Source organism: Myotis yumanensis, unplaced genomic scaffold, assembly GCF_028538775.1.
Source record: "Myotis yumanensis isolate MYYU_CA2020_CCGP unplaced genomic scaffold, mMyoYum1.0.hap1 SCAF_6, whole genome shotgun sequence".
NCBI classification, from domain to species: domain Eukaryota; kingdom Metazoa; phylum Chordata; class Mammalia; order Chiroptera; family Vespertilionidae; genus Myotis; species Myotis yumanensis.
Window position 1 is genome coordinate 71,465,036 of NW_027223757.1, and position 15,071 is coordinate 71,480,106.

General features: G+C 37.6%; 1 protein-coding gene across 4 annotated transcripts in view; it reads left to right on the forward strand.

The window, feature by feature from the left end:
- Window positions 1-15,071, forward strand: part of KHDRBS2 (KH RNA binding domain containing, signal transduction associated 2) — a 564,684-nt gene that overhangs the window by 334,608 nt on the left and 215,005 nt on the right. For all 4 annotated transcript variants that reach the window (XR_011471860.1, XR_011471859.1, XR_011471861.1 and 1 more), the window contains exon 6: window positions 108-306. Coding sequence is in view for 1 of the 4 variants with exons in the window: in XM_070418330.1 (XP_070274431.1) it covers window positions 108-306 (199 nt within the window). In the remaining 3 variants the exon portion in view is untranslated. The remainder of the gene's footprint in view (window positions 1-107; window positions 307-15,071) is intronic.

The window sequence follows — 15,071 nt, forward strand, 5'->3', positions numbered from 1 at the left end:
TGTGGTTTCTTCCCCTTGTGTGGAGGCTATGAAAGGAGCACTTTATCTGTGTTAGTCCCTTTCTCTCATCACGTGTTTCCCATCTGAACATGTCCTGTTTTCCCTAGGAGTCGTGGGGGTGCCATTCCTCCTCCCTTACCACCTGGACGAGGTGTTCTCACTCCTCGAGGGACCACTGTGACCCGTGGAGCTCTTCCAGTGCCCCCTGTAGCCAGAGGTGTCCCTACCCCACGAGCTCGGGGGACACCAACAGTGCCAGGATACCGGGCACCCCCTCCTCCAGCCCACGAGGCGTATGAAGAATATGTAAGTACCCTCGGCAAGTCGGTTGTTAGGAAGATTTTAATTAATTAACAAGCTAAGCCTCAAAGACTTATATACTATGAATATAGCAGATGATGTTCGTTGCAGAAAGTGAATGTCATTTGCAACAGAATTTAAACAGTGCACGTAAACGGTAGCATTTTGAGACAGGCTTTCATTTTACAAGGTGCCGTGACTGTTGTTAGTACCAGTTAAATAGCTTACATTTTAAGAATCAAACTATCCTGAGGTTTTCGTATCTCTATAAGACTCCATCAACTTCCAAATGGAAATAATTGTGGACATAATGTGAATCGTCATATATTCAGATGGTTCTCCTGGGATATGATGAAGGTCAGCATAAAACGCTCAGCAATATTTGATGAGTATAATGTGATTATATTATAAACTTTGGTAATAATGTATAACCATGCGACTATTCTTTCATTTAAATATCCTTACTTTCTCTTTCACTATATGAAAGATACGGGATTGGCAGATATGAAGAATTTTAAAAAATGTAGAATGAACAAAAGAAACGCGGCATCTATAAACATCTCCCTCCCTTCCCATCCACTGTATCCTTGATACACCCTTTGACCTTTCAAGTAGGCTGCTAGTATTCCCTGGGTCACATTTTATTCTAGTCCTGTATCCACTACCCCTACCTGATAGTGAAAATTTTAAAACAATTTCCTATTCACTCCTGTGATTAAAATAAGTCCATTGTAAATGTTAAATTGAATTGATGCAAGCCAGATCATAATTCGGTGAAACAGATTCATTTTGCCATTAACCTCTTCAGTGTTCTCATTTCCTAATCTAGGTGTCTGTTTCATTCAACCACCCACAGACACACTGTCCTCTTAAATGTCCTCTGTAAATGATGACTTATTAAATATAAACTCTTCAAGGACACTTACTGTCACATTCTGGATACTCAAAACAAATTTTCTATGGATTCGTTAATAACCAAGCAAAACTTAATCCTACACTCAAGTGAACATGGTTGATAGGCATTAATAAGAATATACCAATGCTTAGAGTATATTAATTATTAGGAATAATGTTACTCCTTAAATAGGAAACACTGACTAGTATCTGCAGGAGTGATGAAAAATTATTGTTATAAATCCATTTCTACTGGAAAAAGGGAAATGTGTTCATCTAAAGCAAGGGTGGGGAACTTTTTTTCTGCCAAGGGCCATTTGGATATTTATAACATCATTCTCGGGCCATACAAAATTACCAACTTAAAAATTAGCGTGTTACGCCCTCGCCAGTTTCGCTCAGTGGATAGAGCGTTGGACTGTGGACTGAAGGGTCCTGGGTTTGATTCTGGTCAAGAACTGGTACCTTGGTTGCGGGCTTAATTCCCAGCCCTGGTCAGGATTTGTAGAAGGCAACCAATTGATGTGTCTCTCTCATATTGATAGTTCTCTCTCTCTCTGTCTCTTCCCCTCCTTTCCACTCTCTCTAAAAATCAATGGAAAAATATTCTTGGGCAAGGATTAATGAACAAGAATAAAAAAAAAAATTAGCCTTCTATATTTGATCCAACATTTAATTAACTCACCCCAAATGCCTCGGCATGGCCAGACCATATGATTTCTCAGGCCTGATGCAGACCCAGGGCTGGATGTTTCCCACCCCCGATCTAAAGTATCTTTTATATAACATCAGGTCTCAGTATTTAACATTTTAGACAATCTTGAAATTTCAAAATCAGAAGCAAAAAGCATATTCTACCCTAAAATCAGCCCTCAGGCCAGGAAAAACAGAGCTGACTCTTGGTTCTGCCCTCTCTTCCCTGAGACATAAGATGTACGAAATGAGTACTTGCTAAATGAATGAATTAAAATCCACAAAGGGCATGATGGGACCGTTTTTAATCTCTGAAGAATCTTTTCCACTCTCCCATCTTTATGCACATTGCCACCATGGTATTTTCCCCTTCTAAATAGAGGCTTCAACAGTTATGTCTTTATTTCAAAAATTAAAAGAGAGAAAAGCTGTTTCCTAGTGGTCAACAGTGTTATTAATCAGATAATTTTCAGGGCATACACAGGGCACCATGAAAGAGAACAAGATTGGAAAAACATTGTAGCCTTCACATGCATTCCAGTTTACAGTGAGGAAATCATTAGAAGACAAAGCAAATAAGAGTAAGCTACAAAAACATCAAGAGTTTGTAGAAACGTGGATGGAAAAGGTTATATTCTGAAAGGAGAAATCTAGGAGGAGGGTGGTTCTTAAAGAAATGATGTAAAGTCATATAATCTGATTTTTTTAGCTTAGATTTTAAAGTATCTATTCCCTTGCCTTCATTCACTCAATCATTTCTAAGCCCGTATCTTATTTCAGGCACTGTTCTGAAGGTCCTGGAGATGTAGTCGTGAACAAAGACCAAATATCTGCTTTCGGAAAGCTTACATTTAGTTCTCGTCACCGACAGATACTGACAGGCTGGCTGTCCCTCAGTCTAATTTAGATCCCCAGGTGGCAGAATCTAATGCCAGGTGTCTCACACCAGTGAATCAACTGTGACAATAGGGCGGGAGTTTCTGGAAATTATGCCTGGAATCTACCACTCATCAGTCACCAGTGAAGAGGGGAGAAGAAGGGTGACGTTCACAAAATATAAGCATGGTCATTGGGGACCTAACGCCAAGGCTAACATGGAGGGATACTATTTTCCAGAGGAGAAAATATTAGGAATTTGGCAGATATCCCAAAATAAATCTATGATAATGTACTGTTGATAACAGGAAAAAGTAGATAACTGGTTTGTAAAAACTCTTTTTTGCTATATTTTTAAAACCTGTCATATGTTATATTTTAATTATTTTTCTATAAACCATTCAATGAGTACATACAACGTTTAATGCATGGCTAGTAAGCTGCTTACAGCAACCTCAGAAGTCTCAGTACCAAGCCCTGATTAACACTCAAGAGCCTCTACTCTGCTCTAATTTTAAACTATTGATCTCTCTGTAAGGGTAGGAAAAACAAAGTTTAAGTGTCTTGATAACAAAATAATAGCACCATGCTGAGTTGGTGGTGAAAATCTCTAGGAGTTCTTAACTTTCAAATAAAATTTCTTAGAAAAGGTTTCCCTTTATTATAGATGACACCACAAGCCAATTCACTCTTCTTACTTTTCCTGCTCCCCTGCTGAGTCTGAACATTAAGCTTCTGACCACATAGAATGTATATGGGTGATCAAATCCATTCCTTGCAGCTTGCCTGACAAGAAACAGTTTACTGTGAGATTGCTGTTTACAACCATCATTAGTGTTAGCTTCAGTCTTTAAAAAGATGGGGATTTTAGTTTGATACACATCCTAATCCAGACTTGAAGTATTTTAAAGCTTCTTTTCATTGACCTTCTGCTAAGAAGAGTTCCTTTACATTTTACAGGTTCATCACCACAATTGAAGTAGATTTAGGGAATTGAAAAGTACATTTCAAAAAAACATACCCACACAACAAAATATGAAGCTGACTAGCTCTACAATGGATAACATGTTCAGCCAGAGTCAACTAAAACTTCATCTTTTGAATACTTACTAGGTTCTGGTCACTGGATATTAATTCACTAGGTTTCATGATATCATGGACTATCTAGTAGATGGCAAACTGAGCCTTGAAATTGAGGATGGCATCCAGTTTTCTGCTTCCAAAGCTTCTGTGTCTGTCACATCAAAGTATTCTACAGTCTTGTCTCACGGAGACCCAACATGTACCCATAGGTCTGTGTCCTCCATACTTGATCCAGACCACAGGTCAGTGTTTGAATCCCCTTAGTGATATGTAGGACATATCCCAGCCCCAACATGAACACCTCCAACCATGGACAGCTCAATTCCTGCAGAAACTAAGCACTGGAAACATGAAAACTGTGGCTAAAGAGACCTAACGAGACGCTGTCTCTACTCTCAAAAGCATGCCATCTAGTGGGAGAGACTAAGGTTAGTCTAACTTTCAACATACAATGTGTAATTGCTGTGTAGGGCTCTTATCTTACTCTACCCTCTATTAGAAGTAATTTTTGTTATCGCCTCCCACTTACAAGATTAAACATCCTAAACGCAGAAAGCATTCCTTAAATGTATGTCATCTTTGTAGTTCTAAGTGCTTGGTAATAGCCATTGAATTGAACCTACTTATGATATTGTTAGAAAGATGTTATATATATATATATATATATATATATATATATATATATATAGTGAATATATATATATATTCACTATACATACAAATACATATTTTATAAAAATAGTAAATGAATGAAAGTATAACATAGCATATATTAAGTGCCAAAGAGAGACTACAGGGTTGGGTAAAATTAGGTTTACAGTTGTTGGTAGGGAAAATAATACAATCATTAATAAATAATAATACAAGAATAAACTTTTACATACTCACAACTGTAAGCCTACTTTTGCTACACCTTATATATCTGCTTCTAAAGGGAATTATCACTATGGCTATGGGTGTTTTGAAAAAACCTCTAAGGGGGTAATGAAAAGAATAATAGAAAACTAAGATGAATAAGTATAACTCTGAGAAATAGAAGAGGCAGGAAGTTCCATGCACAAAATAATAATGATGATAATAATAATAATAATAATAATAATAATGGAAAAGGCAAGAAAAAGGACCGTTCAAAGCAAATCTAAAGAATCTGGGAGGACTATTTGGGAGACAGAGTTCATTTAAAATAGCAGTAGGAGTAATAATAGAGTTACAGGGGACCTCAAATGCTGACATTATAACTTCTCTTATTGCAATAAAAGGTCACCTGAAGGTTCTTGAGCGGAGGGTAAACTAAGGTTTTAGGGAAATTTATAATTATCAATTGTTTAGGGTGAACTGGAGACTAGAGTGAAGAAGGGATAAAAGATTTAGGGGATGAACAAGAATGAGACTTCCTGAGATGTGGCCTTGGCCCTGAGCATTGGAATGGATTGAAAATATCAAGGTGAAGGATAATACTGAAGATGGAAACAAAAGGGTTTAATGACAAGTGGATGTGGGGGAAAATAAAAATCAATTCAAATGTGTTAGTATATGAGAGTGGGGAGACAGAAGGCAGGGCTGTGGTGGGAAGGGGTGGGCAGTAAAGGACTGACCTGGAAGCAAAAGAATCTCCTTTCCAAGACTCAGAGGGGCCTCATGAGTGTGCTCAGAGGATCATGTCTCTACTTGCAAAGTAAGGTATTTTACCTACCTTCAGTTGAGATCATTTCCCCAGCAGTCACACTTCCCCTTGGGTCAGGTGGGGTTAGAGTGGGCAAGACTATTTGTGAGATTGTGCTAACTGAAGTTTGTGTTGGAGATTCACTTAGTTTGCATTTAGTGGAATATTTTTATTTGCATAAATTAGGTGTTCCTAACACTCTGTTATAGAAATGATTCCAGGGATACAGTTGCTAGTATTCATGGATACAAGTTTGTTTTCATGGACCAAGGTCAGACTATTTGATGCTTAACTGCAACACTGATGCAGGAAGTTGTGTTTATTTAGTGATGGAGAAACAAGTTTTGAACTGTATTGGGCGAGAATTTGTTCTGCGTAAACCTCTTCCATATCGTTCAGCTCAACTATGAAAAAACTTGATAGAATTTTACCTGATTTTGACAATAATCCTAATAGTCTATAACATACCAATTAATAACTTGTGAAACTGAAGCTTTTAAAAAAATTTATAAAAAAATACCAAACTTTTCTATCAATCATTCTAGAGGGGGGAAAAATCTTGAATTTTCGCCCTGGCCGGTTTGGCTCAATGGATAGAGCATCGGCCTATGAACCAAAGGGTCCCAGGTTTGATTCCAGTCAAGGACACATGCTCTGGTTGCGGGCTCGATCCCCAGTAGGGGACGTGCAGGAGGCAGCCGATCAAGGGTTCTCTCATCATTGATGTTTCTATCTCTCTCTCTCTCTCCTTCTCCCTTCCGCTCTGAAATCAAAAAAATATATATTTAAAAAAAAGAACTTGAATTTTCTGTCCTCACTTTAGAAAATATTGTAATTTTAGAAAGTTATCAAAAAATAATTGTTCCAAAATGTGGAAAAATAGTATAGGGGTATATCAAGTAGTTAGTTAATAAAAAAAACTATATTACTTTCAGAATTTTGTAAGATTTCATCTTTTTAAATTTTGCAATATATTCACTTTCATGCTTAATTTGTATTCATAATTTTGTAAACTTTTTCTAATAGAATGCATACTTGCATAATCTTCAGGATCCACAAACTGTGGATCTGCCATCCCGTCTCCTAGGAAAAAAACAATGTCAATGTTTATAGGGAAGTATATATGGAGCCTGGAGGAGGGGGTGGGTATTGTTTAAAGAAAATATTGACTATGTAACCTTAGTTTCTTTCTAGTACTGAAAGTCTGTCTGCACTGCTGTGCTTAGCTGTAACCAGGTTGGCACGGTTAATAAGTAAGTTGATGCTGTATTTTTAACAAATGTTGAATGGAAAAATTAAATGTGCAGATAAAGGCACATAGCATCTGCAAGTTCCATCAGAATTTCACACCCTGACATAAATTGACAATATATTGACAATATAAATATTTGCTTGAATGCTCTCTTATTGTTTATATGTTGGTGTAGCATGAAAAAAATAAAACAATAACAAAAACCCCTGAGGTGTAAAAATAATTTCTAGTTTCCAAAGACATAGATCCAATTTATTTTTAAATTACCTCATATTTTCTCCAATGATTAATACTCCGATATTAAAGAGTTGTATGGGGCACAACAAAGCAAGAAGAGACATGAATTCAATGCTATATAAGATATTTTGGCCAAGTATAATCAATCATGTTAACCTAATTTATAACACTCATTTTGACAAAGTTTTGAGGAGCTTTTCTCTCCATCAGTCTTAAGTAAGCCTATTGGCATTCCAGCCCATCTTACCATCTAATTCTGACTCTGAGGCATCCTTCCAGTAGCAATGAGAAAACTAGAAAAATTCACTGGTAAATCAATAGTCCTTAAAATTCCATAAATGAGTTCAGGCTGCCAACCTTCAATTTCATGTGTTTGGAACATTTTTTTTGGACAGGAGAGGGAAGTAAGTATTTAATGATAATTGAAATCAATTCTTGTGCCATTTTTGTGGAAGGAAGGATTATGAGCCTGATCTGTAATGCATTTGGGGAGCCACATGTCATGGTTTTCTGTGTAATAGCCAAGAGCCTTCCCCCTACAAAGGGAAACTTTTATTATAGTTTCAAGATTGGATATTTGTAATGCATTATACATTTTTGTTTGTTTCATGCTCTCCTCTCCTCTCAGTAGATAGTAATTTACCAGAATGTATCGTAAGGTTTTGTGTTTTGTAATGTAACTAATATCTGAAATAACCAAAACATGTGAGGTTAGTGAATTTTTTTTTAAATGATAGAATGGGCATAATACTACTGTGGTCCAACTCTCCATAGAATGACGGTAGTATTTATTTTTTTAAATCTATTTTTATTGATTTCAGACAAGAAGGGAGAGGGAGAGAGATATAGAAACATCGATGATAAGAGAGATTCATCGATTAGCTGCCTCCTGCACACACCCCCACTGGGGACCGAGGCCACAACGCAGGCATGTGCCTTTGCCTGGAATCGAACCCGGGACCTTTCAGTCCGCTGGCGGAGCTCTATCCACTGAGCAAAACCGGCTCGGGCTGATAGTGGTATTTAAATGCTATTAAAATATTAAATGATTGCCCCCCAAATATAAGATGCTATCTTTTAATATTGTGTGCCTTTTCTTCTGAAGTTGAAGCTTAAATAAAACATCCTCTTCTTCCATTATGTCTTAGATATTTTAGTTATCTTAGAACAGATGCAGATTCTTTTATTGGCCACAGCACTCAGGATTGTAGCCAAACCTGTGTCTTATAATTACGTGATGACTAATGTCTTTTGTAACACTTACAGGATGAAAATTGGTTTCCTCTCTGTACCTTTTGGAGATGACTGTTAGCTGATGGAAAATGTTATAAAGTATTTTAGAGTTCCTCCAGGAGCAGCTGGGGAGAAGAATGTCATGATGCTTTTGCAGCATCTGCTGCAGACATGGGGAGGAGAGTGGTGGCAAAAATGCCAAAAATAGCTACCTCAGCTTTAGGGAACTCCACCATTCTTTCATTGTTAACGTTATAAGTATATTTTAGGTTATATTATCTTTTATCTGTTGTTCATACACGTGGCCTAAGGATTAGTAATGAAAGTGAGTTGGGCCTTTATTTTTACAAGAATGTTCTTACAAAGCTTTGCTGGGTACAAATTAAGACTTTACATCTGAGTTAACTGATTTTAATGAATGTATCCCAACTGAAAAATTAAGACCCTGTACAGGGTGACAAGTCATACCCAGGAATCCTAAAATTTATTTTTTATTTTTATTTTGTTGTTTGAAAACCATTATTCTTCATGTTTTTATCAACTCCACCCTTATAATTTTCTGGAAGGAAAACTTAAATACAACTCACCTCGCTAGTTAGATTGTCAGTGGCTTTTGCAGACAACCAAGTAGGAATGGTGAAGTAGGATTGAGTTCTTATCTACATGTTGGACCTCTTCCATTATGGATTCCTCACTCAGTAGAAAACAATGGCTACTAACTCTTTCCATCAGCCACAGATCTTTGTGTTTTTTGCTTTTTTTGTGTGTGTTTTTTTTTTGTGATATCATATGAGCTAAAGCTTTTTCCTAGGAAGTTACAGTTACAAATGTTCTTTGCAGTAGTTTTTTAATCATCTCAATATTTGAATTAAGACAATTTCTCCCTATAATTGAGGACGGAAAACTGTACTTTCCCTTTATATGAAACCATATTATTACTCAACTAGAGGCCTGGTGCATGACATTCATGAACTGGAGTGGGGAGGGTCCCTCAACCCAGCCTGCACTTTCTCGCAGTCTGGGGCCCTGTGGGGGATGTCCGCCTCCTGGCTTAGGCCTGCTCCCTGGGGCCTAAGCCGGAAGGTGGACATCCCTCAAGGGGTCCTTAGTGCTGCCTCAGAGGCGGGAGAGGCTCCCACCACCACCGCTGTGCTTGCCAGCCCTGAGCCTGGCTTCTGGCTGAGTGGCGCTTCCCCTATGGGAGTGCATTTACTATCAGGGGGCCGCTCCTGTATTGAGTCTCTGCCCCCTGGTGGTCAGTGCACATCATAGTGACCGGTCGTTCTGCCGTTTGGTAGATTTGCACATTAGAGTTTTATTATATAGGATTTGGCAGTGGAGGGACACAGGAATCACCCCTATTTAACCCACTCTGCCTTGTATTTCTTAGAGGCAAACTAAAGAATATACCAAAAGCTGGCTTTTGATTTCTTCACATTCCTTCATGTTTTTACATTCATTCTTCTGCAGAACCTCTGACTTATACACATTCTTGTAAAGTGAGTTGCTCCCTGTTTTGCACCATTATGGATACTAGCAGAATTGGATAGCTGCAGATGCAGCTGGTGTGCGTGCTGGGTAGATGGGTTAGGATGCTGGAGGTGACCAATTTGTTATTCTCAGGTGGTCTTTTCTTGCTTCTTCTCTACCTCTATGAAATCCTGAGATCTTTTCTTTTTTTTTCTGTTCTTGGTATAAGAAAAAAATTAAAATGACAAACTCACAAAATATGAATCATGGGGTTGTGTAACATAGAGAGTGAGAGAGGTTTTGCTTTTGCTGTTCTTGCTGTTCTTCCCTGCTGCTGCAGCACTAGATGTGACTACTTGAAAATAAAAGCCAATGCCCTTTGCTATAATTTCAGCCCATGTTGTAGTTTCTGGTGATCAATGATACTGCAATATTTTTTATTAAATAATACAGCTTGAATTTATGCCTTTGCAGAATAGTAAATAGTAAACCAGCCAGAATGGTAACTGCTACCCACCACTGATCTATTCAGCTGGTCTGCACCAGAACAGGGCACCAGTTGGTAACCATTCTGCTTGACCAGACCTCAGATCTGACTGGTTGGGGCCTGAGCCATTCTGGCCGTGAAATGTTGTGCCACTTCCATACTGGTGAATTCTAGTAGAAATACAGTATAAGAGATTTTCACAAATAGACAGATCAACCAAGCTTAGCGATTAGGAAGATTCCTTAGCCAAGCTATTGGGCAGTTGTCCATGACAGATGGTTGCCCTGCACCAAAACCTCTTTTACAGCTGATGGCACTTGTGACTTCAGAATTCCCAGTACTGCCTGTCATGCTGAAATTCATCACAGTCTATTTCCTGGTTTCCCAATGTGCCCCACATCTGTAGAGAGAGTTGAATATAATCTAGTGTACCTCACCTATGACACTTCATCATTTATATAGAGTACCTTGAATGCAAAACACCATAAAGCACTTTGGGATGTTATAAAGGACTTAACATTATTTTAATGTTAAAGAAATTAAGATTCAGAGAATGAAGACTAAACCTAAGTCACACAGCTGGTAATGCCACTCACAGGTCTTCTGATATTCCCTACAATGCTTTTTAAAATGGCTATTAAAAGAGAGGGGGGAGAGTACAAATGTATTCACTCATGTGTTTTCCAAGTAACTAGACTAACCATTTGGCACCATGTTGAACTGAGTTTCAGCTTTTCTAAAATTTACAGGAAGTAGACAAAGAGGATGACATAGAAAAATGTTTGAGCCTTCACCTTCAGCAGATCTGGCAGTGAGGTCCATGGGATCCAAATTTCTCTTGTTATGGTGTCTTCTCTCATAAGAAGTCTAAAGGCTTGGGGGCGCGTGCACTCACACACACACACACACACACACACACTTTTTTTTTAGTTACACTCTTATTAAAGAAACAAGTAATTGCCAAAAGCAAAATATAAACGGGAATATAGTTTACTTTAATGTAGCTAGCACAATCTGGATGTAGGAAAAGGTTTCAAGAGGTTTTTTTGGAGATTTAGTAGGTAAAAGAATATTTACTAAGTAGGAACTGACATCTTCTATCTTTGAAGCCAGATTTTCAACAAACATATCTTTTTGGTTGTACATTCCAAATATAAGTTAAAGCATTTTAAGCAATGCATTATATGTAGAACAGAATTATACATATAACAGTCTAAATACAGTGAAACAAAAATATTTTTACTTCATATCTGTCTCATTTAAGATTTTCTTTTACGTAAGAAAATATACTCTTAAAATTTAGACAACAGGTAGTTTTCATATGTAACTTAAACACCTACTGTCATCCAAAATAAATCTACCAAATTCCCTTCCTCCCAGAAAATAATCTCCATGAAAATTTCTTCCCAAACTAACAAGATTTATCCAGCTATATTCCCCTTTTTTTCTATTCTAAACTCTTTGCAAGGCTACCCTAACACCCCATTTTCAACTTTCATCTCCAAAACTGTCTTAAACCTTGACTCTGTGGTTGACATATTGTTTGCGAGTTTCCAATTTTTTGTGGACCTTTTATTTAAACAGTATATCTTTTCTTACTCCCATGCACCTATACCAGCCATCAAAGTCTTCCAAGTTAGGATTCCTCCTGATTTGTCTATTTCTGTTTAGTTGAACCTTAAACATCCAAAAGTCACCTTTAGCTTCTTTCTTTGCCTTGATGCAAATGCTAAATTATGATTAGTTTTCCTAATATTATCAATCTCTCCCTGTTGCCCAGACTATAAAATCCCAACTTCTTAATTTTAATACATAATATTATGAGGTGATGAAGATAATTACTTTAGTTTTATGAGCTTACATAGTTAACTGTGTTTCATTTTCAAATGAGAGTTGACCAAGAATAAACATAAAATGAATGATCAAGCAAGAGAAAAAAAATCCTAAATTTATATATCAATAAAGTTAGCAGCAACTTTATAATTCTTAGTATGTTAAAATATATTATGCTATTTGATTCAATTCAACTTGACATTTACTTGAATGCCCATTCTATATTATGCTAATTTCACAGGAAGAAACAATAAGAGATTACAAAAAGGTGGTCACCTTTAATAGATGTTCATTGTATGTTAGGGCTTTAACATACATAATCTCATAATGATAATAATGGGTAAGTTACATAATCCTTGTTTCCCATTAAGGAATTTGGGGATCAAAAAATTAGATAAAAGTACTGGTAACCTGTCTGATAGCAGAGACAGACAGGTCTGTCCTCAAAATTAACAGCTTGTTAGATTCACACATGTAAAAGGAAAATTTCCTGGCTTTAAAGGGGCAACAGGTAGCTCACCTAGATTAAAAAAAAAAAAAAAAAGCTCACAAGGTCAGTGCAGAGTATAATTTGTGAGGGTGGGCTGAAAACTTTATTTTTAGATAAATGCTGATGTTTTCCTGACCTACCTCACAGACTGGGTATAAAATAGTTATGACACCTGCTGGGAATCCTACTGAACTAAACATGTCTGTAAAACTTTTCATTTGCTTTGCTTCCACTCGGAAAGTTTGAAAAACTGATTAGTTCCACTGCTATCTATTTGATATTGTGCACATATAGAACCTTAGGGGGAAAGCAACCAGTAATCTTGATATTTATAGTAGTCAGACTGAAGCAGTTAGATGCACCCTGAAGTTCTTTGGAAATCTAGAATATTAAAAGTAGCCAAAGAATCCAACAATGGTGATAATAATAATGATACTGAGAATAGAAGCAACGGATATAATTCAGTACATATTATAAGCTGGACATTATGCAAAGTTCTTTACCTTTAGTGTTTAATTTTTACAACTATTATGGTGATACTAGTGTCCCGGTGCACAGATTCATGAACATTGAAAGGAAATTAATTAGAAGAAATATTTTAATATCACTATTTGCCCTTTCTCTATAATAGAAGTGTCAACCAAATTCACGATCGACAATGACAGATCGAAACACGCGTGTGATTGACACCAGCAACCTTAATATGTATTATGCATGCGCAAGTCAACTTAGCCTTTAATATATATGTATAGAATAAACTTGTTTAATTATACCTGCTTTCTGATTTAGCTAAACTTTTTCCAGCCTAGTGAAGTACCCCAACTTCTCTTTCAGTTGTCAGTAACACAATAGTAAATATCAAAATGAAGCAGATTATTATTATAGATTATGTAGGGAGAACAAAGGGTAAAATATTTAACTGTAGCAGTGTTTGACTATATTCTGCACAGTGAGAAAACTGAAGTCATTTTTTAAGTTCCACCATTTCTTCTTTTCAGTCTGGTCAAGTTTCTAAAATTTCTAAATCTCCATTTTCCGGCTAATGAAAAGAAAATAGGATTCTACCAAGTCTCCTATCTATCTGGACTTCTGTGGGGATCAAATGAGATGAGGCATGGGAAAACGCTTCACAAACATTTGGTTACAGTGTAAAATGTTTGCACCTGGCTGTAAAGCAAGTTGTGGTCCTGGGCTGAAGAAACTCTAAGGAGGCTAGTTGCTAGGGAGAAGAAGCCAAGGCGTTGCTACGTGATGTCATTACCCAGCACCCACAGCCACTATTTCTGGGCTGGGCTGAGTTGTGGGTCGCATTTTGTACCATGAAGTCTTGGCAGCGTTGCCTGCGATTTGGTGGGGTGTCACTACAGGGTGGTGGCAGGGCCTGTGTCCCACTTGGGGGAAGGCAAGTGTTGGTTTGTCGGCACCAGGTCCATGGTGCCCGCCAGTGCATGTCATGGCAGCTCCTGTGTTGAGCGTCTGCCCCTTGGTGGTTAGTGTGTGTCATAGCTACCAGTTGGACGGTCGGATGGACACGTAGGCTTTTATATATACATATATACATATATACATATACATATATATATATATATATACATATGTATATACATATACATATATATATATATATATATATATTAGTCTCATTTTACATGTGAAGAGACTGAGGTATAAAGAGGTTAAGTAGTATGCCCAAAGTCACCTAGCCAGCAAGCAGCAGAGCTAGTATTCTTGAGTTCCATTTCAATAGAGGTGCTCAGACTGTCTAAGCTACAACAACGTAGCATTTAACACATGGCAGGCACTTGCCTAAGTCCTTAACAGGCCTATACTTAATTTATCCTATTGGCACCTCTATGAGTTAATTACTATTACTTTCTTAGTTACAAAAGGTTACATTCAGGGAGAGATTGAGTAGCGAGCCCACATCATCCAGGTAACCTGCATCAAAACGGATTTCAAACCAAATGGTCTGGCTACAATCCACCTTGCTCTGCTCTCTCTCAGGGGAAGCTAGCAAAAATATCATTTGGGCATGCAGTGCAAATGATGCCAATAAGGGAGAAAATGAATAGAATACTTCAAGGAACCATCTAATAAATCTACCTGGGCTGAAGTGAACATATAAAAATGTGGGGTGGGGCCCTAGCTGGTTTGGCTCAGTGGACAGAGCATTGGCCTGTGGACTGAAGGGTCCCAGGTTCAATTCCAGTCAAGGGCACATACCTGGGTTTCAGGCTCAGTCCCCAGTGGAGGACATTCAGGAGGCAGCCAGTCAATGTCTCTCATCATTGATGTTTCTATCTCTCTCCCTCTCCTTTCCTCTCTGAAATCAATAAAAATATATTTTAAAAATGCAGGGTGGGGAAGCTTGAAAGACAAGTTGGAAGAAAATAATAAAATGAGCTGTGGAAAAAAAATGCCTAGATTAGAATTTAGTAATTCAGTTGATTGTTAGTGAGGACTATTAAAGGTTTCGAGTTACCCAAGGATTAATGTGGCTGTGCACGTCATTGCAACTGAGGCAGGCAAACACCAGAGGTAGGAAATGCCCTTGAAAGCA